The 26,826-nt window shown below is 43.7% G+C and overlaps 1 protein-coding gene across 1 annotated transcript in view; it reads left to right on the forward strand.

Annotated features, from left to right (window-relative positions):
- The window catches only part of LOC132825352 (cytoplasmic phosphatidylinositol transfer protein 1-like), a 208,708-nt gene that overhangs the window by 85,708 nt on the left and 96,174 nt on the right, over positions 1-26,826 (forward strand). Inside the window, exon 3 of the mRNA XM_060840514.1 lies at positions 12,096-12,244. Within this exon, the coding sequence (XP_060696497.1) occupies positions 12,096-12,244 (149 nt within the window). The remainder of the gene's footprint in view (positions 1-12,095; positions 12,245-26,826) is intronic.

Raw genomic sequence — 26,826 nt, forward strand, 5'->3', positions numbered from 1 at the left:
ACAAGCTCTGCCATTTGATGCTTGCTATTGATTTTTGACGAGATTGCTGCGTCATTTGTTACAGTCCCAGAAATTGGGTAAAGGGTGACCGTGGACTTTATCTCTCAAAATAATGCTCTGAAATTGTAGAGGTTCAGCAGAAAGGTTTGTGCAGGTTAATAACCTGAAGACCTAGATATCTGCTGGGTTGGCTGCTCAAGATTTAATGTTCAGTTCAAATGCTAGAGCTGTCACTTCCAAGACTGTAATTTTAGATGACCAGCTCTCAAACTGATGGACAATCGTTTTCATTTTTCTTTTGTTTCTCCCCATGATCTCTTAAACTCCCACGCTCAACATCAGATGATGGGAAATCCAGCATTTTGAAGACTGATGCACTGCTGTTAATCAGAGAGGGTTAGGATGCACATTTGACATCCACTCTCCCCAGGTCCCCAACTTTAGATATTCTGTTGTGAATAACAGAGGAAGGGACAGAGCCTCTTCTGCTCAGTGGGAATAAGGGGACCTTGTAAGGATTGGCTGCTTCTGTTATGTGCGCTTCTGCCTTCATATCTCAATACAGTAAAACAACCACATTTGAGTTCATGTGACTATGGCAAATCTCCAATGCCTGGTTCCAAGCAGGGATATATTCTACACTGCAGCATTGATCAGACTTACAAAAGTGCTTCTGCAAATCTTTCTTTATTTTGTCCAGGGATCGTTTCTGAGTGTTGCTCTTCAATCAGAACATCATTAATAGAGCCTTGGGAAAGAGCCTTTTCCTCTCGCCTGGAGCATGTTCCCAATATAAGCTGATCAAGGGAAGCAACACTACCTGCGTGTAACCTTTAGATTATTCCTGTTGACTCTCTCATTTAATCAGCAACCTTTTCACAGGTTTAGCATCTTTAGAAATGGTACTGAGAAACTTCAATGACTGTGTAAGTTGAGCTTCAATTATCAAAGTTACTGGGCCGTACAGCTGGGAGATGTTGCCACACTGTGCTGTTGGTGGAGGCACTGAGTGTTTATTCACCATAGAATCACGGAATACCTACAGAGGCCATTCGGTCCATTGAGTCCAGATTGACCCTTTGAAGAGCATCCCACTCAGACCACACCCCCCTCCCCTATCCCTGTAATGCTGTACTTTCTACGGCTAACCCATCTAGCCAGCACATCCCTGAGCACTATGGGCAAATTAGCACAGCCAATCCACCTAACCTGCAGATCTTTGGACTATGGCATAGGGAACATCATGATTCTTGCATCTAATAATTCTGCAGTGTAGCACTTAGAGGATTTTGTCTCTAATATTCATCCTTTCTATTGGTTATACTTTTTATTTCACAAGCACAGAATCATACAGTATACAGGAGTCCCTCCAGCCCATCCAGTCTATATTGCCAAAGACATTTTTCTAATGAATTAGTTTGTAAATTCTCTCTGTAGCAGTTGCCCGTAGTGTTAGGTAAGGGGTAAATGTAGGGAAATGGGTGGGTTGCGCTTCGGCGGGTCGGTGTGGACTTGTTGGGCCGAAGGGCCTGTTTCCACACTGTAAGTAATCTAATCTAATAACCTTTGACCATTCTCTCATTGGATTAGGAGAAGTAGTTGCATCAGTATTTTAAATAAAGGTGCATATGTGCAAGTATCAAAGGGAGGTTAGAGCTGCTTGGTAGATGCTAATGAGCTAACTCTTATATTGCTTCGGAATTTATTGCAAACAATAAGATATGTCTTCCCTTATCTCTGTGGTTAATGATGTTCATTATCTTGGATAGTCTTTGATCCCTTTGTGTGTGTTAACAAAAGGGAACAGTGGCAGGTTCACAAGCAACAGTAGTGACAATAATGTGTATTTATGCGGAGCATTTATAATGAAGTAGAATCTCCCAAGGTGCTTCATTCAAGCATTATAGAACAAAACATGACATTGAGGCCACATCTAATGATCAAAAATCTGGTCAAAGGTGACAGGTTTGAGGAATGTCTTAACAGAAGTGAGGTGAGGCAGTGTGGTATTCCAGAGTTTGCAGTCCAGAGCCACTCGTGATGGAATAGTTAAAAATCAGTAATGCACAATTTGCCAGAGTTAGAGGAGCAGCAACAGAGTCACAGAGATGTGATGTGTGGAAACAAACCCTTTAGTACAATTCATCCATGCCGACCAGATACTCTACGTTATTCTAATCCCATTTGCCAGCATTTGGCCCATATCTGTCTAAATCCGATTCATATCCCCATCCAGCCTTTTAAATGCTGTAATTGTACTAGCGTCTACCACCACCTCTGGCAGCTCATTCCTTAAACGCACCACCCTCTGCAGGAAAAGGTTGCCGCTGAGGTCCCTACTAAAATTTTCCCCTCCTCGCTTCAAATCTACACCCTCCCGTTTTGGGCTCCCCTACCCTGGGAAAAAGACCTTGCCCCTAATGATACTATAAATCTCTATAAGGTCACACCTCAGCCTCCGACACACCAGAGAGAATAGCCCCAGCCAATTCAGCCTTTCCCTCTAGCTCGAACCCTCCAACGCTGGCAACATCCTTGTAAATTTTTTTCTGGATCCTTTTGAGTTTCACAACATCTTTGCTACAGCAGGAGTGATATGAACTCACAAGCATCTCTGGACATTGGAGTTCGGTCCAAGAAAAATAAACGATGTTTAAGGGCTGGACGACTTTACAAAGGTAAGGAGAAGCGAAGCCACAGGGAGGTTTGAAAGAAAGGGCATGAATGTTGAAAGCAAGGAGTTTCTTGACCAGGAGTTCGTGTAGTTCAGCACACACATGGGTAATGAGGGAAGTGAACTTGTAAAACTGAACTTTGCACATGGAGTCAAGCTTTTGAATAAGACTAACTGTAGCACTGGAAACCTGGGGGAAGGATGAAAGGCAAAGAGCAGTTCAAAGTGTTTTTTTTTAAGAGACAAGGCTATCTTCTGATGCATAATAGCACAGTATGATGATTGTTTTTTGTACCATAATGTGAAGAACACTTGAACGGATTGAGATCTATTATAAATATCGCTCTGCATGCATTCTCATGCTGAAATAAAGCAGTATAATGATTCGGATCTATGCACCGAGTTGTTCATCCAGGCCACCTACAGAGGAATTATAAGTCAACACGTGCAAAAGACTCAAAACCACTTCAGATCGCAGAGGGATATTATGATTATTGTTGTGTCCCTCGGCCAGGCTAAGGGACGCTTAATTATATGAGTCAACTCCCCTTAAAAACAACAGAGAGGGTGGGGAATTATAGCATTGAAGCCAGCAAATATATATGTATATATCTTGTGTGCTGGCCCCAGATTTGAAAAAGCCTTCCATCTTCTTGCTGGTCTTGATACAAGCGTTATTGGAATTGCTATCGTTGGACTATGCAGTAGCCACTGGTACAGTATGCTACAACAAAGTGAGGCATATTTAAGCCGCGCAACATTGACGTCAGTGGAAGTGAGAATCGCTCAGTTTCAACAACAGGCCCCTTCCATAATGCTTGTTGTAATCATGGATGCCAAGCTAGTGATCTCTCCCTGTATTGGACATCAGATATAATGGCCTTGATTTATTTCAGTAATTTTAAATAATTACTTTACAGTAAGAGGACACAAGACATCAAAACACTTTGTTTTGCACTCATCAGGACTTGGATGCTAGAAAGCTACTTGTAAAAGAACACTATCATTGCTATGGCGATACAGCAAGAAGTTAACTGCGAACTAGGATTGACAGTTAACTGTTCTTGCTGCATCTCCATGCCAATGCTGACTGACTAATTAGCGCCACCTCCTCATTTTGTATAAATTGGTGACCCTTTTTTCCAGGCCTATCTTTACCGTCCTATTCCTGATTATTGCAGGATGATAAGCTTCAATTTGTATCTCCTTTTAGCAATGTTTAAGATTAGTTACTGCCATCCCATGTACTATGAATTGTAAATCCCCTCTCGAATTAGATTGTAGAGTGCCAAAAGGAGGTCATCAGTGCGATCAAGCAGCATTTGCTTCTCACGACCTGTTCACTGATGCTCTGTTTTGGTTCTGCTCGGACCACTCACTTCCTGGCTGTTTGAACTGGTGTGGTATCCCACAAAACTGGAGTCAGTTGGAATCAGGGGATCATTTCTTTGCTGATTGATGCAAGAGAAGATGATTGTTGGAGGTCTGCCATACAGTCATGTAGAATGGAAATGGACCCTTCGATCCAACTTGTCCCAGCTGAACATATATACAAAGTAAACTAGTCTCACCCCTCTGCATTTGACTCGTATTCTTCCAAACCATTCCTATTCATGTACTTATCAAATGTTTATTAGGTGTTGTAACTGTACCTGCATATAAAACTTCCTCTGGCAGCTCATTCCACAACTGAACCACCCTCTGTGTAAAACGTTGCCCATCCTGTCTTTTTTAAAGCTTTCTCCTCTCACCTTTAAAAAAAAAAGCCCCATAATTTGAACTCTCCCACACTAGGGAAAAGACCCTTGGTGCTCATCTTATTTATAACCCCGCATGATTTTATAAACTTCTATAAGGTCACCCTTCAACTTCCTGTGCTGTGGTGAAAAAAGGTCCTAGCCTATTTTTATAACTCAAACCCTCCATCCCTGACAACATCCTGGAGAATCTTTTCTGAATCCTCTCCTGTTTAATGATATCTTGTTGTCCAGAACTGCACACAGTTACAGAAGAGACCTCACCAATATCCTTTTCAACCTCAACATGACGTCCAACTCTATACTCAAAGATCAATGAAATCAGCTCAGCCCTGCATATGTTCAGTGTGGTGAGCTAGGCCCAACTACCTTAGCTTCTTCATCACTGACCTTCCTTCCTTCTTTCCTTTATAAAGTTAGAAGTGGAGATGTTCCCTGATGATTGCACAATGTTCAGAATCATTTGTACCATCTCAGGTAGTGAAGCTGTCCATACTCAAATGCAGCAAGACCTGGACACACTTGAGATGACAAGTGACAAGTAACATTTGTGGCACATGCAAGCCTGGCAGTAACCATCGAGAGAGAATCTAACCACTGCCCCTTGGAAAAATCAGTGGTGCTACCATCACTGAATCCCACACTATTGACATCTCGGGGTTACCATTGTCCAGAAACGGAACTGGACTAGCCATACACAAATACAGATGTTACAAGACCAGGTCAGAGGCTAGGAATCCTGCAGTAAGTAACTCACCTCCTGACTCTCCAAAGTCTGTCCACCATCTGCAGGCACAAGTCAGGAATGTGATGGAATACTCCCCCCCTTGCCTGGATGAGTGCAGCTCCAACAACACTCAAGAAGCTTGGCACCATCCAGCACAAAGCAGAAAGTTTGATTAGTACTACCTTCACTAAATATTCATTCCTTCACCGACACTCAGTAACAGCAAATGTGCACTATTTACAAGATGCACTGCAGAAATGCACCAACACTCCTTATCACCTGCCAAACCTATGACCACTTCCATCAAGAAAGTCAAGGGCAGCAGATATATGGGAGCACCACCACCTGCAGGTTGCTCTTCAAGCCACTCACCGTCCTGACTTCAAATATATTGCTGTCCCTTCAGTGTCGCCAGGTCAAAATCCTGGAATCACTCCCTGACAACATTGAGGGTCTACCTACAGTGCATGGACTGTGACCATTCAAGAAGGCAGCCTACCACCCTAAATTACCTTGAGGAGGTGATGGGTAGCAAATGGGTACCAAGCCAATGACAGCCACACCTCTTAAAGGAATTATTAAAAATAGTGGGAATATTACAGGGAACACTAAAGGAAATATTTGTTGCACAGCTCGTGGCTGGTTTGAATGAACTAAATTGAGGGATTGTATCTTCACATTGCAACTCTTTATAAGGACGGCCGTTGAGTGTATGTTGCACCTGTTGGATTAGAATATTATCGAACAACAAATGACCCACGAGGAGATATGAAGGGATGTGGCTGGAAGCTTGGTGAGAAGCAGATTGAGGAGCACCTTAAAGCAGAAGAATGAGTATGAAAAACAGAGAGGTTTCAGCAAGGAAATTCCAGGGCTTAGGATCTTGTCAGTTGCACACACAGTATTGCAACTGACAAGGGTTGCATTTTTAAGGTGAGAGGAGAAAGATTTAAAAATACGTAAGGGGAAACTTTTTCACATGTGGAATGAATTTCCAGGGAAAAGGGTGGATGTGGCAACAGAACCAATATTTCAAAGACATTTGGGTAAGTGCATGAATAAGAAATGTTTGGAGGGATAATGGCCAGGAACAGACAGGTGGGACTAGGTTAGTTTGGGATTATGGTTGGCATGGACTGATTGGACCAAAGGGTCTGTTTCTGTGCTGTATGACTCTATGAATGAATATTGTCCATGGTATCAAAGATAGTTCCCTGCCCCTCTGACAGATACACCCATCTGACAGAACAGGTACGGCCTTGATTCAGTGTCTGATCCAACCGATGGTATCGTAAACCGTGTCGTGACCCTTCAGTACAGAGGAACCTCAATTATCCGGTGATCAATTATCCGAATTTTGGATTATCCAGGAAAGATTGCAAGGTCTGGATGCTTGGCTAAACTGTTACCTGGCGTTCGATTGTCCAAACACTCGATTGTCTGAACAAAATACTCCCGCCCGTGTTGTTCGGATAATCAAGGTTTTTTTTGTACTGCAGATCTTTGCACTCCATCTGGGAAATGGGTCCCGATCCTCCACAACTCTGAACTCAGAGGTGAGAGTTTCTCCAGGCAGGTAACATGTATTTACCGTGTTCATTCAGGTTCTTTTGTTTAATGCTATAGAGATCTCAACGATGTACACAATGCTTTCAGATTGCACAGAGAATGCAGTGCAGTCCTTTTTGCCCGATTGTATGGAGTGGCACAGCAAATTGTGAAGCTAATTGATAACCTCTCCTTGTACATTGGAAGATTTATTGGCGAGTCTTGCAGCCCTTAGCACTTTTCTCTGGAGAATGTGCTTGAACAGCACTGAAGTGTGGCCAGTTTTCTCATTTGCAACCAAATCATTAACTGCAACAAAGCAGGCAGCTATTTTTAGCTGGCTCTTGACATCAAAGTGACGTGGCTGCCTCACTTGTGTTATTTTAGGAGCCCAGGGAGGAAAGAGCTCATCTGTTAAACATCACACTGCCTGGGTGAGAGGGGAGTTAGACCCTGGTTGAGATGATGGATTGTGTGTGTGTGCGTAGAATATTGATAGGGGCAGAATTGGAAAATTTGGCTCCGAGCTCCCATTTGAAGAATGAATGAATGAATGATTTTTTATTGTCACATAGATTTCACAGTGAGAAAAGCAGTAAAATGCAGTGGAAAGCTTTTCCACTGTCACCACGGTCGGGCACCATTTTGAATGGTTTTAAGAATAAGAATAAGATATGTGGATATGGACCAAGGGCAGGCAGAAGGGATTAGTTTATGTTCAGCGTCATGTTTGGCACAACACTGTGGGCCCATTCCGGTGCTGTATAATTCTATGTTCTATAGCGTAAAGAGATGCCATCAGTCCGAACCACTTCATCATCAATGACACCTGAACCTCCATCCCTCCTCCCACCACCTCATCACCATCTACACTGTACCCAACCAGTGTTGAAGTAGCCAAAGTTCAGGTGCCGTATTTTGCCGCTGAGCCGATTCTCCTCTGCCCACTGTTTCACTGCAGTCTGCACCACCCCCATCAATATCACAGCCCACCTGTGATGCCCCCTCACCACTGCCAGTGCCGGACCCAACCAATCATGATTTCGTCAATCCTCAGGTGCCATCTTTCATTGCTGGGCCTACCTTGTCAATGTCATCAATGTAGCAGGCGCTGATTCCAACGTCAGGCCCAGTGCTTGACCTGGAAACATAAGTAGTCCCCTACTTATGTTTCCAGGTCAAGCATGAGTCCTGGCATTGGAATTAGCGTCTGCTACATTGGTGATGTTGGTGAGGTAGACTACCACGAAGCCTGCGCTGGGCCCATTCAAATCCGCACCGGGATTCCTCGTTACTGCCAATGGGAAGGGACGTAAGTCAGTTAGTAAAGTTTAAAAAAAACCAAGAAATGAAATAAAGAACAGTGAAGCGATTGGAGGACAGGAGCCCTGCTCCCACCACCAACTTGATGATGTGAAATCTCACGTGCACATGTCTGAAAGAGCCATCTGCTCCTTTGCAATCTCCCAAAGTGTAAGTTGCAAAACCTTCGCATGACATTGTCAGTTCATTCTCTTGACAGTAAAAACACTCGCTGACCCCACTGCGCGCTGAATTGTTTCAAAATAAGTTTGGCCCACTTGAAACAAAGGCGTGCATTTATGTCGCATCTTTTATAGCCCCAAAACATCTCAAAGTGGTGGAGGTGGGTGCTGCAAATGCTGGAGATTAGAGTCATGATTAGAGTGGTGCTGGAAAAACGCAGCAGGCTCAGGCAGCATCCCCGGAGCAGGAAAATCGATGTTTTGGACAATGATGAAGAGCTTTTGCCCGAAATGTCGATTTTCTTGCTCCTTGGATGCTGCCTGACCTGCTGTGCTTTTCCAGCACCACTCTAATCTAGACTCAAAGTACCTTATGGCCAGTGAAGTACTTTCAAACTAGATGTTGAAAGCAGCCAAGCAGCAGTCTCCGACAGAGAAACGGAGCTATTTTGGGAAATGACATTTCATCAGATTTGGGGAAACATTAGAGGTGTAACTGGTTTTAAACAAAGGACTGGGCTGTGGTTGATGAGTGTGTGAGAAAAGGAACTAACCAAAAAGAGGATGTGATCTGAAATTGTTGGGCTGGACGTCGAGTCTCAATTGCTGTGACATGTATGGGTGAAGATCAATACCTTATTGTTTGGATTAGCCTTTCTCAACATGCTGCCTGTCACTGATCCCTTCCTGCTGTCCTTTCTTCCCCATCCCTCCCCACATCCTTGCCTCTGCATTTGTTTACAACCCCATTCCATCTCTCAACTTCGCCCCCCCCAGCCCTGAAGAAAGACCATTGAGCTGAAATATTAACTCTGACTCCCTCGTGACCTGAGCAAGTCCTGCATCTCTACTGCAAAGAGGGCACCATTCTTAGGCAACAATCAATGTACACACTGCAAGCTCCCACCAGCAGTAAAATAATAATAATAACGACCCAGACAGCACAGGACTGGTGGAACTTCAGTGTAAAGTCTCATCTGTGACACAGCAGCTCAGACAAATTGGGGCTCCCAGCCTCAATTTTGTACTCAGGGGGGGACTTGAACTCACAACTTTCTGATCCAGGAGTGGGGATGCTATCCACTGAGCCACAGACCTCTCATTGCAGCCTCATCCTTAGAAGGATGGAGCTCTCTTGCTGTTCCTACTCCATAACTCCCTGTCAATTAAAGTGCTACCTCATCTTCCAACCTTCTCCCACCTCAGCCCAACCATCGAGCTGAGCGGATTCACCTGGAGGTTAACAAAACCAGATTTCTGGAGAGAACCCCGAGTTTTATCCTTGATCATAATTTACCGATCGGAGTTAGTGAGTTAATGGCAGGAAAAAAGGAATTTAAATGTTTCCGGCCCCTTAAAATGAGTCAGGACATCCTAACTGTCCTTGCAGTCAATAAGTGAAGGATTCTGAAGTGTGATAAAATCATGGAGACCCTATAGTGCAGAAGGAGACCATTTCAGCCGTCAGGTCTGCACCGACTCTCTGAAAAGCATGCCAACCAGACCCACCCAAATTCTGTAACCCTGCATTTCCCATGGCCAGTCCACTGAATCTGCACATCTCTGGACTCTATGGGCAATTTCCCATGGTCATTCCACCTAACCTGCACATTTTATATGCTTCTGTACACTTTTGTACCTAAGATGACGCGAAGGACTGTGTAATGCTTCCAGGATGGTAGCAGAGTAGGGCTTCTGAGCCAGACCTTGTCTGCACTGAGTACTGGAGGGTAGGTCCACCGTAGACCTTGAGTGAGCCCTATGTGGATCTCGAGTGAAGCCAGCATTGATCTCGAGTGAGCCCAGTGTTGAATGCGAGTGAGCCCAGTGAACATCAGCGGAGGTGAGGTTGGCAAGGTAAGCCCGGTAATGATAGATGGCAGCTAAGGATCAGCAACTTTGACGTTGGTTGGGTCCAATGTGGATGGTAGCAGAGGGATGGCCATGCAGCCGCCATTGATGATGAGCTGGCTGGGGACTGATGAATTCTGGTTCAGCTGTACTTTTCTACTTCTTTCCCTTATTCTTAAATTATTCAAAATGGTGCCAGACTGTGGCGACATTGGAAATATTTTTCACTGTATTTTATTGTTCTCATTGTAAAATATATATGACAACAATTCAATCCAAGTTCTCAAATATTTTTCCGTAAGAATTTGTACCATACTTAGTGTGGAAACAGGCCCTTCGGCCCAATAAGTCCACACCAAACCTCCGAAGAGCAACCCACCCAGACCCATTCCTCTACATTTACCCCTTCACCTAACACTACAGGCAATTTAGCATGGCCAATTCATTTAACCTGCACGTTTTTTGGACTGTGGGAGGAAACCAGAGCACCCGGAGGAAACCCACGCAAGCACTGGGACATTGTGCAAACTCCACACAGACAGTTGCCTGAGATGGGAGTTGAACCTGGGTCTCTGGCGCTGTGAGGCAGCAATGCTAGCCACTATGCCACCATGCCACCCGTAAAGGTGCTATAACTGGCGACTTGCAAATGTTTCACTTTACATGTAACAATAAGGTTAATCCAAACCTAATGTGGGAGGAAACCCATGTAGACACGGGGACAATGTGCCAACTCTTATGCAGTCGGTCATCCAAGTCTGGAATCAGACCTGGGTCCTTGGTGCTGTGGGGTAGCAGTGCTAACCACTGTGGTCACTATTATAACATAGGATGAAGTGAATCTGTTTTAAGCATCAACACAAACCAATTCTATTGATTAATTTTCTCACATTTGGGACAGTTTAAGGCTGAAAAACAATCTGAGACTCATTATGGCTTTGATTATTTTGTATAAGGACAGGCATAATCCATTCAGCTCATCAAACCTGCTCCACATTCATTAGGACTATGCTCGGTCATCTACTCCAATGTATCTCTCCCCCACACAATTGCCGTTGGTGTTTAGAAATCTCTACTTTGAAATATATTTCCAGATTGCACTTCCCCAGCCCTCTGGGTAGAGAATCCCAATGATTCACCACCCTGGATGTCAAACCAAATAAAGGTTCTCCTCATTTTTGTCTTAAATAAGTTCCCCTTATTTGGAAATTACATTCATGGTCAGAGAGTCTTTACTCTTTCATGAGATGCGGGCATTGTTAGCAAGATCAGTATTTAGTTGAATGTCATTCCTTTTCCCCCCCCATTATTAGGTCAGGCTTTGGGATGTTCATTGATGATTGAACAGTATCCTACTCTGGGGAAAGATCCATGGCTGTAGAAAAGGTGAATAGGGGTAGGGGAGTCCAAAACGAGAGGGCATAGGTTTAGAGTGAGAAGGAAAAGATTTAAAAGGGACCTGAGGGGCAACTTTTTCACACAAAGTGTGCTGCATGTATTGAATGAGCTCATTGCCAGTTGTTCTGGTGCAGAGTGGCTCGTTTACCCATTTCAGACTTCACTACATTGTTGTCCATCTGCACTCACATATTGACCAGACCAGGCAGGGACAGCAGATTTCCATCCTTAAAGGGTATGACTGAACCAGATTGGTTCTTGCTGTAGAGTTCATAGTAGTTTCACATTCCCCGTTACTGAAAGTAGCTTTATCTTCCAGATTATTAATTAAATGTACCTGGTAGAATTTAATCCTGCATCCTCAAGCATTAATCTGACCTTCTGAAATATTAAAGCAATGACATTACCTCCTCCCACCATCTCACATCTCTGGGACACAAGAAGCAGTTCACCTCTTGAGTCGCTCCATCCGCTTTCTGACAGAGGTTCGTATTTTCCCAATTACCCTTTTCGTTTCAAAAAAATTTAAACAAAGCTGCTAACAAACTCATTCTGCTCCCCTCACGGTTCCTGGATGGCAATCACTGCTGAGTCAGACAAGAATTGAGCAATGTGGTACTGAAATGGTTTTTCTTCTCTCTCTTTCCTGCTCACAGTACAGAATAGGACAACTGTACACCATCAGCAAACACAGTCACGAGCAGAGCGATAAAGGCGAGGGGGTGGAGGTGGTAAAGAACGAACCCCACGAGGACCCTGTACACGGAAAAGGACAGTTCACGGAAAAGAGGGTCCACTTGTCCAGGTAAGCCATCAGTCACCTGCGAGGGAGAGGAACCATTCTGAGGTTTAACCGGGGGAGACTCCAAGTAGGCCCCAGAAACACTGGAAGATTAAAAACCTGGGAAATGAAGCATGTCCATTGCTCTCTTGAGACAGCCATAATGCAAAGTTTTTAATCTGAGGTGATTGGAAAGAATGATAACATTGGTTAACAGAGAGGATAGATGCTATAAAAGGGATGGAAGGATTGAAGGTTACTTATTTCCAGAGTTCACCTATGAATTTCTCTCCATCATAAGGTTAGAGGTTGTGATGTCCATTGATGATTGCACAATATCCTACCCAGAGGAAAAGACTCTGGCTACAGATAAGTTAAATATCCTAGGTCTTTTCCGCAGGGGAGGGAAGTCCAAAACTAGAGGGCATAGGTTTAAGGTGAGAGAGGAAAGTGTGAAAAGAGACCCAAGGGGCACCATTTTCATGCAGACGGTGGAATGAGCTGCCAGAGGAAGGGGTAGAGGAGAGCACAATTAATGTTTGAAAGACATATGGACAAGTAAATGGATTGGAAGGGTTTAGAGGGATATGGGCCAAACACAGGCAAATGGAACTAGTACAGCTTGGTAAGCTTGGTCAGCATGGACAAGTTGGGCCGAAGGGCTAATTTCTGTGCTGTATGACTCTATGTCTCTCTGAATAAGTAAGTACTGACTACAGTTTTGGACAGAGGCTGATGGAAATACTCCCATGTTGGTTGCTGCGGTCTTGTCTTCTTTTTGAAATCCCACTTGCGCTTTCATGGAACTTAAGGGAATTGGAAGCTTGTGTAACTTTTTCTTTTCTTTTCAGTGTTTGTGAACTGGCAAATAGCAGGGTTTTGTGATCAGGGTGTGTTGTACAGTTGTGGCAATCAACTCCAACCGATTCTGGAGCCAAGATTAACATGTGTGCCAGATGTTCAGTCCCTTTCAGGAATGCAACCTCCTGTTTTCAAAACAAAGTAAAATTATCCCTGCTGCACGCATTTCTCCTTCTGTACAGTTCAAACCAATGCACATTACACTTTAACCCAAGTGTGGCTGCCAGACCTTAATCCCACGTTCTAAACCCTGCCAGAAAATATTTGGTATTCCCATTGTTCTTCTTTTTCCAAAGTTATCTATAACTCAAACTTTGAGACAGGGAGCAAGGCATCCAAATGATTCAACTCAATTGGCGTGCTGTTCCATCTTCCAAGCAAATAGAGTTTTGAGTTTGCTTCAGAATGATTCATACAATCTAATCTTCCAGATGTTAATAGTTACACTCACAATGGGAGAAATGTGCCAGTGGGAAGCTCATCAGACACTGAGAGAAAAAATCCTCCTATTCCTAATTCCCTCTCCCTTCCCATTGTTGATTCAATTGCTTCATCATTAATCTGTCCCTGTTTTTGCCTGCTGTACACAGGAATCCTTTCGACACATCAGTCAATCTATGTAGTAAGAAGCTGTTGGTACCTGTACTCGGCTTAAGTCTCCTGTGTCCCTTTTTGACTCAGAATTAGTTTGAGAGTTTTTCTGATCCTGCCTTTTTTGTGCATTTTTCACCTCCTGCACTGTTTTACAATGTTATCTTTCAGCTGCCATCTTCCCCACTTGCAAAGGCCATGTTTTCTGGGCATGTTAGCTCTTGGATCACTGTATCTGAATAGCCTCCACCATGCCGCCATATATGAACACACTAATCCGAAGGATGTGTACTGCGCATTTGGCGCGTTGAGTCTGTATTAGCAGCATACTCTGGAAAAACCGAAATAACTGCGGATGCTATAAATCAGAAACAAAAGCAGAAGTTGTTGGAAAAGCTCAGCAGGTCTGGCAGTATCTGCAGAGAGAAATCAGAGTTAACATTTCAGGTCAAGTTCTGAGGAAAGGTCACTTGACCCATAACTTTTTTTTTATTATAGCATCCCTACAGTGTGAACCATTTGGTCATCGAATCTACATCAACTCTCTGAAGAGCATCCCACCCAGACCCATTCTCCACCCCTGTATTTTCATTGCTCACCCACCTAGCCTGCTCATCCCTGGACACTATTGTTAATTTGGCCATTCCACCCTAACCTTCGCATCTTTGAACTGTGAGAGGAAATCAGAGCACCCAGAGGAAACCCACACAGCCCCAGAGGGAAATATGCAAACTCCACGCAGACAGTCACCTGAGGATGGAATCAAAACTGGGTTCCTGGTATGGTGAGGCAGCAGTGCTAACCAGTGAGCCACCACTTGACCATTGTTAGCTCTGATTTCCCTTCACAGATGCTGCCAGACCTGCTGAGCTTTTCCAGCAATTTCAGTTTTTTGTTAGCAGATCTTTTCTGCAATTGATTTGTCCACATTCAAGGCCTTTAACCAGTCAGAGTGATGTGTTTGGGCATGAGAGATGAGGTGCAAAGGGCGACAAAAGTGCAGGAAGTGAAAAGTGAAAGAGTGCATACAATGGGCCAAAGGTGGATGAACACATAGAGTCATATGTCTCTGTGAAACCTGACATTACAACCCAACACTGAGATTGATCCATGTTCTCACAAGGGAAGCCTGGAAGACTGACGGGCCATTTGGTCAGCACGTCACTCAGGCCTGGTAAGACCACTGCATTTTTTGCAAAAGGAAAGGGCCCTTGGTTTAAAGTGAGGCGCCCTTGATTGCCTTTGCCAGCTCCTTCTCTGCCTTTTTAAAATGTATTCACTCCTGGGATGTGGACATCGCTGGCTGGCTGGCCAGCATTTGTTGCCTGTCCCTAATTGCCCTTGTGAAGGGGGTGGTGAGCTGCCTTCTTGAACCACTGCAGACCATGTGCTGTAGGTAGACCCACAATGTCCTCAGGGAGGGTCTTTGGTGAATTTCTGCAGTGCATCTTCTAGATAGTATACACTGCTGCTTCTGAGGGTCAGTGGTGAAGGGAGTGGATGCTTGTGGATGCAGTGCCAATCAAGAAGGTTGCTTTGTCCTGGATGATGCCAAGCTTCTTGACTGTTGTTGGAGCTGCACCCACCACACTCCTGACTTGTGCCTTTTAGATGGTGGACTGGCTTTGGGGAGTCAGGAGGTGACTTAATTGCCACAATATTCCTAGTCTCTGATCTGCTCTTGTACCCACCATGTTTATGTGCCGTGTCAAGTTCAGTTTCTGGTCAATGGTGATCCCCAGGGTGTTGATAATGTGGGATATAGTGATGGTAACATCATCAAGGGGCAGTGGTGAGATTGCCTCTTGATGGAGATGGTTATTGCCTTGTGTTTGTGCGGTACAACATTACTGCCTCTTAGACTGAGAATTGCCTTAATTCAGCCAACAGCACTATCATAAAGTGATCATCCAGTTTTGTTTCCCCTGTTGGACGTGTAGCCACCTCCTGTCAATGACTCCATTCCCTGAGCTCAGGTTATCCTACTGGGACTGTCCCTTTGGGACCCAGTGATGTTTATGCTGTTCTCAAAGTAGGAAAACTGTAGAACTATGGCCCTGGTACCTCAGTGGACTCGGCTAGTGGTCTCGCCCTGTCAATGGACTGAATCTTCCACATTAGCTTTCAGTGTGGTGATCTGTTACAGCACTAGCCCCATTGGTCCTGAACCCGTCACTTTAATGAAGCCCTGCAGTTTTCACAATTACTCTTTCCAGCGAGCGGTTTCAAGTGAACTGTTTAGGGGTCAGCAGCCTTTTCACACTGTCCTGCTCTACTAAGCGTCAGTACACAGTAGATGACAGAAGGCTGAAAATGACCAAAGGTGGGGACAGACCACACTCACCGAATGGTTCGGCAGTTCTACTGTCAGCTCAGCTAGGGCTGACTGACAGAGCTATGCAGAGTTCTACGGCTCTGGGTTTTGAGAAGCCTCAAACCACTTCCTGCCTTCTGTCTGTAACTGACCTGCATGGGTCTGCTGGTGGAGTTTGCAAGATGAATTGTGCACAGGTTTGGGGAGGCGACTGCCTAGTGGTATTATCACTGGGCTGTTAAATCCAAAACCCAGAGAATGTTCTGCAGATTCAAATCCCACACCACAGATGGTAGAATTTTAAACCAAATAAATAAGTCTGGATTTAAGAGTGTAATGAGTTCATTGTCAACTGTTGGGGAAAACCCTCCTCTAGTTCACTAATATCCTTTAGGGAAGGAATCTGCCATCCTTACCTGATCTGGCCGACACGTGAGTCCAGTTCCACAGCCATCTGGTTGACTCTTAACTGCCCTCTGGGCAATTAGGGATGGGCATATAAATGCTGGCCTGGCCAGTGGTGCCCACGTTCCATGAATTAATTTAAAATATATAATGTCCTGTCAGTGGAACTTCTTATATCAGTAAAAGAAGAATTAGAATTAAGGAGAAATGGTTACAGTGCAGGAAGAGACCATTTTGGCCCATTGGCCAATGCTGGCTCTCCCCAAGAGCAGAAGATTGATGAAAAATTATCATGGTCTGACAGCAGTCCCCACTGATGGCCAAATATTGGCTGGGGAGCACTAGCAGGATTCAGGTGAGAAAGATTACTCACCTGTATGTAAATATTTTATAATATTTACACACATGTGTGTAGAAACAATGAAGGAACCTGGGAATGGGGGTATCATAGATTGCAATGCAGAAAGCTCTCTGCAAGAATAACTCGAGCTAGCCTTACTCCCCAGGCCTTTTCACATAAGCGTGTCATCAGATAATGATCCAGTTCCCCTATGGGAGTCACAGTTGCATCTGCCTCCACCACACTGTCAGGCAGTGCATTCCAAACTCCTCATGTTGGCTTGACATTCACCTGACATCAGTGTCGTCTGATTCTCCCCTCTTCCTCCAATGTGTCCCTATCTATGCTGTCCAGGCCCCTCCTGACAGAACGCCTTCATCAAATTTCCTCTCAACATCTCTTTTTTTCTCTCACCAACAGTAATGCCAGCTTTTCCAAACAATTTACATAACTGAAGACTCTGTTCTCTGAAGCCATTCTCATGAATCTGTTCTGCATCCTCACTGATGCTTTCATATTCTTCCCACACTGTAGTGCCCAGGATTGGATGCCGTGCTACTGTTCAGGTCAATCCAGTATATTGTGAAGGTTCAGTCTCCTATTGTCTTTCGTTAGTTTTTGATGCTGGGATTTTTGCAGACAATCCGTTTCTTATTCTTGAATTACAACCTGTGCTTGGCTTTCCAGTTATACCAAGTGCTGCAACATTGAGAAACCTTGATAGATTTCATTTCAGGTGTCAATGTGATATCGATCGAACCGTGCGACATATGGTGTGTTGCAGGAATGGCTGAACTTTGTGTCAATAGTCGGGTTGATGAGGAGGGGGGAGAAAAAAGGTTTGTAAGATATGTGTTTCACCAGCTGTTCCCAACACATTGTGATAATTAATTTATCACCTTAAATTGCTGACTGGAAAACTGGTGCTCAAGCGATTTGATCAAATTCATTTGGGCTGACCAGTAATCCTTCCTAGACCTTCAGAAACTTGGTAATGTAATAAAAGACTGTTTAACTCTAAATAGGACTGCATATAATTTTTTTAAGTTTTGAAATTTGCCGTTTAAAATACACTAAATAAAAGCTTTTAAATGAAAGGTGTACTCTTCCATATCCCAAATGACAGCTCTGAACCTATTACCGCCTTTAAGTGGCTGAAATTACAGTCCACTGTGATTATATTGCGTGGGTTTCATGTTTTTCTCAACTTGGACTCCTCCACCAGGAAAATGTGGGAGCATTTTCATCAGCGGCCTGCTTTAAATCTGCAGCCTGCTTTATAATCTCCCTTCGTGACACAAGGCGAGTGTGAACAGCTTTCATCCCCTTCTCCTCACTTGTGAAGCAGGCCAAGAGCTGCACTGGTTGAGTTGTGAGCTGCTCAAATGTACAGAATATTTCACATGAAACAAAAGAAATCAACCTCACAGCACCAGAGTCCCAGGTTCGATTCCAGCCTCGGGCGACTGTCTGTGTGGAGTTTGCACATTCTCCCCATGTCTGCGTGGGTTTCCTCCGGGTGCTCCGGTTTCCTCCCACAGTCTAAAGACATGCAGGTCAGGTGAATTGGCCATGCTAAATTGCCCATAGTGTTAGGTGCATTAGTCAGAGAGAAGTGGGTTTGGGTGGGTTACTCTTCGGAGGGTTGATGTGGACTTGTTGGGCCGAAGGGCCTGTTTCTGCACTGTAGGGAATCTAATCTAATCTAATCTAAAAAGACTGCAAGGGTCTAGCTTATAAGGAAAACATGTAACAACAATGGAAGACCTGCAAAAATAGTGCACCAGAACAGCAAAAACAGGTACAGCGGAACTAGCTGGAGTTGTCTGTTTTTCCTTCATTTAGAATAGACTGATCTGTTTCCTGGTAGAAGTGTTCAACATTTTGAAGGTTTGATAGGCTGAATGCAGAAGTGTTTCCGCTTGGGGCAGCACGGTGGCTCAGTGGTAAGCACTGCTGCCTTATAGTACCAGGGTTGCAGGTTCGATTCCAGCCTCGGGTGACTGCCTTATGGAGTTTGCATATTCTCCCCGTGTCTGTGTGGTTTTCCCCTGGGTGCAGTGGTTTCCTCCCACAGTCCAAAGATGTGCAGGTCAGGTAAATTGGCTGTGTTAAATTGCTCATAATGTTAGGTGCATGAGTATGGGGTAAATATAGGGTGCGGGAAATGGGCCTGGGTGCGCTACTCTTCGGACAGTTGGTGTGGACTCGTTGGGCCGAAGGGCCTGTTTCCATACTGTAGGGAATCTAATCTAAATTTGAGCAACTTAAGTATGACAGTCTCTAATAATCATGTGGAGAATTTGGGAGGAATGTTTTCACATAGTGAGAAGTGTAGAATGAGCTACAATAAGGAACGGTTGAGGCAAGTAGCATGGATGCATTTTAAAGGAAATTAGATCAGGGAGGGGATGCAGAACAGAACAGTGGCGTTTGCTGATAGCTTGGAAGGAGGTGTGTATAGAACAACATAAAACACTTAGCCTGAATGACTTGTGTCTGTTCTGTAAATTGTATGTCCTTAATATATTGTCTCTGCTTATTTCCTTGTTAAAAAATTGAAGACCAGTAGTTGAAATACTCTGCACCGATTGATGCACAACATATGAGGAAGTCAATGGCCATTCATACTTGCAGCTTAGCACTGTCTCTTCTGTGCATTTCAGGGCCTGACCTACATACAAGGGCAGATTCCACTGTCTGTAGGCCATGTCTTCCCTTCAGATGTGTTACTTTTATCGGGGCTATATCCTCAAATAATTTTCTTTGTCAAAAAGATCCATCTTGAGAAGTCAACATCCAATAACAGTCACTGCCTTGTTAGCCCAGCCACAGAAATGATCCTACAATGGAGCATCTCTGTTGTTGAAAGCTGGAGTAGCCCTTCCTGTTAGATACCATGTTGCTTAGAAACGAGACATTATGTCTGACCGGCTAGATGCCGTCACTACCACTTTGATCTTTGTACCTTTTTTATCTCGCCAAAGATCTGTGTGCTTTTCTGCGTGGTTAAAAAGGTTCGGCGTTTTACAAAAGTGAGTCGTAATTTTTCCATTACAGATGTAAAGGTCAAATGACCACATTTAATTGAAGGAAGAAATTATTACTATAATCCTCACAATTGCACGAATGCAACATAGTTATCAGAGTTTGCGGAAGCAATGGAATCTGCTCACTCTGGCCATATTAGTAACTTTAATTAGTGCTTAATGGCTTGTTTCAGTCGTGCCCTGGTTTTGTTTTGCTACAGTAAAGTATACTGAAGGAAGTTCTCTTTAGGGCTGACTGTAATCTCCCTCGTATTTTAATCGAGTTGTTTCAATAGAATGCTTATCTTGTCAAGTGTTTCTTGAACTGAGATCTTTGTTGAATTCCTTTCTTGCTGTGAAACCAGTATATAAAGGCCAAATCTTGACTACTTGGTGTCAAGTGTGATAACGAGTCAATGTCTGACTCTTTTTGCATAAGAACAAAGGAATTGGGAGCAGGAGTAGACTCTTTGACCCCTCCAATCCACTTGGCCGTTTAATAAGATCATGGCTGATCTTTCATGCCAATTCAACTTAACTTTGCTTTTAATGTACTCAGTGATTGAGCATCTATGGCGTTATGGGTGGAGAATTCTGAGTAAACAAATTTCTTTTCATTTCAGTCTGTAATAATTACCCCTGTAACCCTTCTGGCTGAAAGCTGATTCACTGGTGCCTATTTTACCTTGGTTCACAAACACCAGGTTGGTTCCCAAGAGGGTTAGAAATGGTTGTCTTTCAGCAGGGGGTAATCTTCTCAGATACATACTGGCTCTTGTCTCACGACTTATCTGTCCAGTCATTAGATATTCAGCTACCTATACAGACTGTGTCCATTAATTTGGAATGAATTTTCTCGACAACGTGGCAAAAACAAAGGTGGATAAGCATATACCTGGGAGGGGTGATGAGGAGGGGGGGAAGTTTCGAAGGGTGGCTGGGGATAGAAGCAAAGGCTTTCACAAAGACATCAAGGCAAAGGACAATAGCCTGTTTATATTGAATGGAAAGGACATGTTGATTAGTTGCCAAATAGAATTGAACAGTTAGATGATGATTAACTACCACGAACAAAAACAATTTGCTGGAAAAGTTCGGCAGGTCTGGCAACACCTGTGAAGAGAAATTGGAGTTAATCTGAAATGCTGCTCCAATTTCTCTTCACAGATGCTGCCAGACCTGCTGAGCTTTTCCAGCAACTTTTGATTTTGTTTCTGATTTACTGCATCCACAGTTCTTTTGTTAACTGCCACACTTTGTTTTAATGTAATCCAGACTGGCTGACTCTAGAAAATATTGCCCTGAGGAATGATCACATATTATTTTGATGAGTTGGAGTAGGCACAGTGTGTGGAAAATTATTTTGTCTGCAAAGCATAGATCCCTGTGTATTAATGTACGCAACTTCCAGTTTGCAAAGTGTGCCATAAATGAGCCCAACTAACACCCTTTAATTGTCAGCTTAATTCTTAACACGCTCTGGATTGTTTCGCACATGCTGTCCATTATCAATGTGATAATCATCAAGGGCTACATACTGCCACCATCACAATCGTCCTCCATTATTCTACAGGGTTTGATTCCTGATGAAGGGCATACACTTGAAATGTCGATTTTCCTACTCCTCGAATGCAGCAACACACTCTCCAGAATGCCATACTTCTTTAATAGTTTAGTTCTGGGGAAATTAGAGTATGGGTCTTCGTTAGCGTGAAGCTGAATACATCCAATCTTTGTTTCCCTTTGATCCATCAATTGTTCCAGAGTTCTCATTCTGTATCCTTCTGTAAAACTCTGAAAAATGGGACTAGACAAGGTAAACACAGGAATGATGTTCCCAATGAGTTCAGAACCAGGGGGTCACAGTCTGAGGATACAGCGTAGGCCATTTAGGACTGAGAGGAGGAGAGATTTATTTCTTCACCAAGAGAGTGATGTGTCTGTGGAATCCTTTGCTACTGAAAGCCGTTGAGATCAAAACATTGAATGTTTTCAAGGAAGTGTTGGGGATATAGGGATCAAGGATTGGAAGAGAAAGCGGAACAGGGTAACTGAGTTGGTTGATCAGCCTGAATGGCAGAACAGGCCCGAGTAGCCTACTCCTGTTCATATTTTCACCGTTTCTGTATAAAATAAAACCTTATTTGTAAATAAACCAATTTTTCCGATCTGACACTTGATATTTGCTTCCTGTTAGAGTAGGTTAAGATGTTTTAGAGTGCTTTGCAGCACAATGTCTTGAGATGGTGGCATGGCGACCAGGTACTGGGTTAGTAGAACAGAGACTGAAGCAACGATCTGTGTTCAAATCCCAACATGTCAGCTGATATAATTTAAATTCAATTAATTTATCTAGTGGCAGTAATAGTGAGCATGAGGCTATCATTGATTGCTTCACTCATGTCCTTTTAGGAAAGGAAATCTGATGTGCTTACCTGGTCTGGTCTACATGTGACTCCAGCCCGAGTGCTGTCTGAAAGGCAAAACACAGCTCAAGGAGCCGTTAAGGATGGTAAACAAGTGCTGGGCTTACCAGTGATGCTCTCGCCTTGGGACATGTAATCTCTAAGGAGATGTAATGTTTAATAGCGAGTTTGCAATATTGTGCATCCAGTAGCTGCCTATCTGCTGTCCACCAAGCACATCAACACTAATTGTGACACCTCTAATGACATCCGATGACTGAGAGTATCTCACAAACATGAAGGACTTCAAAGATAAAGCAATATCCTTCAGAGAAGCGTCAAGTTACTGCTGGTAGCTGTGATTTACTGAGTGTCTATTTTCATTCAATTTGTTAACTTTTTTTAATATTTGATTATCTCCATGCTCAGAGATTTGCCTTGAAAACAAATTTTTCAAGGAGCACCAACATTTGGGAAGGGCAGCAAAAGATTGAGTGAAGTATTTATGGAACTACACAAGTAAATAAACAGATTTCCACAGTGGGACTGCAAGATCTAGAGCTACTGATATATACATCCACACATACTGTCTTGCAAATAGATTTCCACTGCAATCTTCCCCAAAATTTCATACTATACTGCTCATTCTGTTAGTGCTACAGTTTTGCATGTGTTTAAACTGCAAACTAGTAAAAAAATCAGAAAATGTAATTTCCTCTAGCTTAATGTTAACTGTGTGCATTGTACATGAAATACATGGTAGCTGTTGCAGCAATACACTGCGTTACATTATAACGTGCCATAACATAGATTCTAATGTGTATTACACCTAATCTGGATCCTATGGAAACTGACAGCTGTGAGTATGTCAAGCTCCATTAAGTTCTCATTCTTTGTGTAGAATGAGTCTGCAATTGCTGTTCCTGCTAAGGTATTTGTTGGCATAGTTTGCAGTTCACCTTTTCCTTAGGCCTGCCTTGAACATTCATCATCTGCAACTGTGATTTTATGTCCATCATTCGATCATGCCTGGATCAAACTCCCTTTCTTCAGTCCTGCACTGAGTCCTCTCAACCGCTCCTTTTGTCAGTGTTCATTCTTGTCAATTAATTTGAAGGTGGTGTTGGTGGCCATTGTTGATTGTCATAAAAATATTTGACTCACTAATGTCCTTTAGGAAAGGAAATCTGCTCTCATCCATGATCTGTTCTACGAGTAACTCCAGACCCACATCAGTGTTGTTTCCTCTTCATTACCCCCTCAAGTGGCCTAGTAAGCTACTCCTGTGTATCAAGCCACTACAATATCTATAAAAGAGATTTAAACCAGAGGGGCCACTTGGTATTTTCCTGAGCATTGCAAACACCAATGGTAATTCCAATCCTATAGCCCCAGCAGAATCTTCCTTAGCGACACCTGGGGACTTGTGGCAATGTTTGGAAGAGCTGTCTCATGGATCCATCAAGCAACATCCTGACATAAAGATACCCATGGAATCTCAGCTTGCAGTGTCATCAGCATTCACTCCCTCTACTACAAACACACAGTGGCAGCGTTGTCTACCATTAACTCGGATGAATTGAAGCACTCACCTAAGCTCTTCTGATAACACCTTCCAAATCCTTGACTTCTGCCATCTAGAAGGAAAAGGACAGCAGATACATGGGAACACCTTTCACCATCCTGACCTGGAAAAATATCATCACTCCTTCACTATCACTGGGTCAAAATCCTGGCACTCCCTCCCCAAGAGCATTGTACCTACTCCCATGGGTCTGCAGAGTTTTCAAGAAAGCAGCTCACCACCACCTTGGGGCAAATAGGGATAAGCACTAAATAATGGTCTGGTCAATGATCTCCAGATCCCATGAATGAATAGATAAAGAGATAAAGTTAAAAATCACACAACACCAGGTTATAGTCCAACAGCTTTAAATGCAAGCACTATCTTTCAGAGCGCCACTCTTTCATCAGGTGGTCCTTCATCACCTGATGAAGGAGCGGCGCTCCAAAACCTAGCGCTTCCAATTAAACCTGTTGGACTATAACCTGGAGTTGTGAGATTTTTAACTTTGTACGCCCCAGTCCAATACTGGCACCTCCAAATCATAGATAAAGAGAGCCAGTCAGATCTTGATCTTATCCACCAATCACACTTCAGTTAATGGCAGAACTCTCTGCTGGGTCATTCAGGGGGATTGTGGTGAATTTTCATTTCGAAATGATATCTCTATAATGTGAACATTTGTAATCAAAACATACAAGACTGAAAATACTCAACTGGTCAGGCAGCATCTGATCAGAGAGAGATAGCTGGCAGTTTGGGTCAAAGATCCTTTAGCAAAACCCTTGCTAGCATTTACGCCTGTCATTTCAGACCACCATCAGTATTTTGCTTTGAGTGCCTTGTTTATTTTGGTTTCCAAACCCTATCTTTGCTTGTATCTTTATTTTTCAATTGTATTTTCAATTGGAACCACTCCCAGGAGGCTCATACACAATGCATTGTCAGTATGAACAGAGCTATATTTTGACAGCGTGCGAATTGCCAAAGCTAAGCAGTGCATCCCTGTTAACATATACTCTGATTTTTACATTCTCTAGCCAGCTACATGGTGCCTTTGTGGTCTCTTCCTTAGCAATTCCAGTCGACTTCACCCTGCAAATTGCACCTCAGGGCGAAACTGTATCGAGCCAGATTATTGTGTCAGTCGTGATCAAACAGTGCTATGTAAGCCAGTGATGGGCAGGAAGAGTTTCCTGGTCAGCAGGGCCCTGTGTTAGCTGCAGTGCAGCCTTCCCATGTTAAAAGACTCCACACACCTGTATTTGGCATCAGCTGTGATGTTAAACAGTGGCCAGGAGCAGGATGTCTGACAGATAACTCCTGTGATTCGAGACACCAACGGTGGAGATCCAGCTGATTGGTTTGGTTGTGATTAGTTAACTCTGCCCTGGCTGGCAGAGATATCTGAGCTTCTCTGATCTGGGTGGTTGAGTTACACCCCCACTTTATCATCGAGTCATTGCAGGAGCTAAAGTGCAAGGGATCCAGGTTTGATTTCATCATCAGAGAACTGTCTGTGTGGAGTTTGAGCATTCTCCCCGTGGATTTCCATCAGATGCTCCAGTTTCCTCCCACAGTCCAAAGATGTGCCAGTTAGGTAGATTGGCCATGCTAAATTGCCCCTAGTGTCCAGGGATGTGTAGATTAGGTGGATTGGTCATGGGAAATGCAGGGTTACAGGGATACAGTGAGGGTGTGGGTCTGGGTGGGATGCTCTTTGGAAAGTCCGTGTGGACTTGATGGGCCAAATGGCCTGTTCCCACACTGTAGGGATTCTATGATTCTAAGCAACTCCATCAGCAATGAAATCATAAAGTGCACTGCTTGACAAAGATCGAAGTGCTCTTCTTTGCAAAACAAAAAAGGCAGCAATCAAATAAATAGGTTAATCTGAGCTTTTCGGATAATTATTACACAAAGGCTCATTGTAAATGTTGTGAAGGGCAAAGGAAATGTTAATGAAAAACTGAAATGCATACCCCAAAAAATTGATTTATTACACCACTTTGTTGTGACTAAAGATTTCAAGGTTTGGACTCGGTGTGTGCTGCTTTCTGATTTTCCTGCTCCTCGGATGCTGCCTGACCTGCTGTGCTTTTCCAGCAGCACTCTGATCTAAACTCTGGTTTCCAGCCTCTGCAGTCCTCACTTTTGCCTAGTTTCTGTCACTGTCAGGACCAATACAGGCTGAAGAGGGGCAAGAGTGCCTTGTTTGTGTTTACCAGCAATTCTCCACTACATCATTCTCCCCATACCATTCTCCCAACATTTCTTGTAGACTGGGCGCAGGGATTGACCCTTCTCTACTTCTCTCTAATTCAGTGGATTCTTCATGGGATACTGATCCTTTAGCCTGGCATCTAGAGTTTTCTGACTGGGAATGAAAGTATCCCTTTTGTCAGGCTCCCAGACATCTGCAATTACCCTGGTGTCTCCAAGAATAAAATTAATCCATAGGACACCGTAGTGGGAGGTCATTAAAAGGGACATTAAAGAATTGTGTTTTAGAACCATTTTATTGAATTCTTTTGCTTGCCTTTTAAAGAATAGAAATTGGGGCTGCACAGTGGCTCAGTAGTTAGACCTCTCTACACCCTGGGTTCAATCCCACCCTCGGATGACTGTGAGGAGTTTGCACATTCTCCTCATGTCTGTATGAGTTTCCTCTGGATGCTCCAGTTCCCTCCACAGTCCAAAGATATGCAGGTTAAGTGGATTGGCTAAATTGCCCGTTGTGGTGCCCAGGGATGTCAGCAAGATGGACTGGCCATGGGAAGTGCATGGTTACAGGGGTAAAAGGTAAGAGGATGTGTCTGGGTTGGGACGGTGTGGACTGAATGGCCTGCTGCCACACTGCAGGGATTCTGTGATTTATGAAATACATTAGTCGTGGAAAATGTGGTGTGAAAGTGATGGAATGATTCTTGATTCATGAAAGGTCCAATCATCTTCTGAGATGGCAGTGTTATTTGAGGATGACTATGTTGGATTGCCGGTGGTGGCTGTTTGGGGGGGTGGGTGCAGAGCATTTGGAGGCAGTGGGTAATGTGAAGGTGCATATTCAGCCTGAATTGGCAACATTCCCACTTGGGGA

This window comes from Hemiscyllium ocellatum, chromosome 20 (assembly GCF_020745735.1).
Source record: "Hemiscyllium ocellatum isolate sHemOce1 chromosome 20, sHemOce1.pat.X.cur, whole genome shotgun sequence".
In the NCBI taxonomy this organism is placed as follows: Eukaryota; Metazoa; Chordata; class Chondrichthyes; order Orectolobiformes; family Hemiscylliidae; genus Hemiscyllium; species Hemiscyllium ocellatum.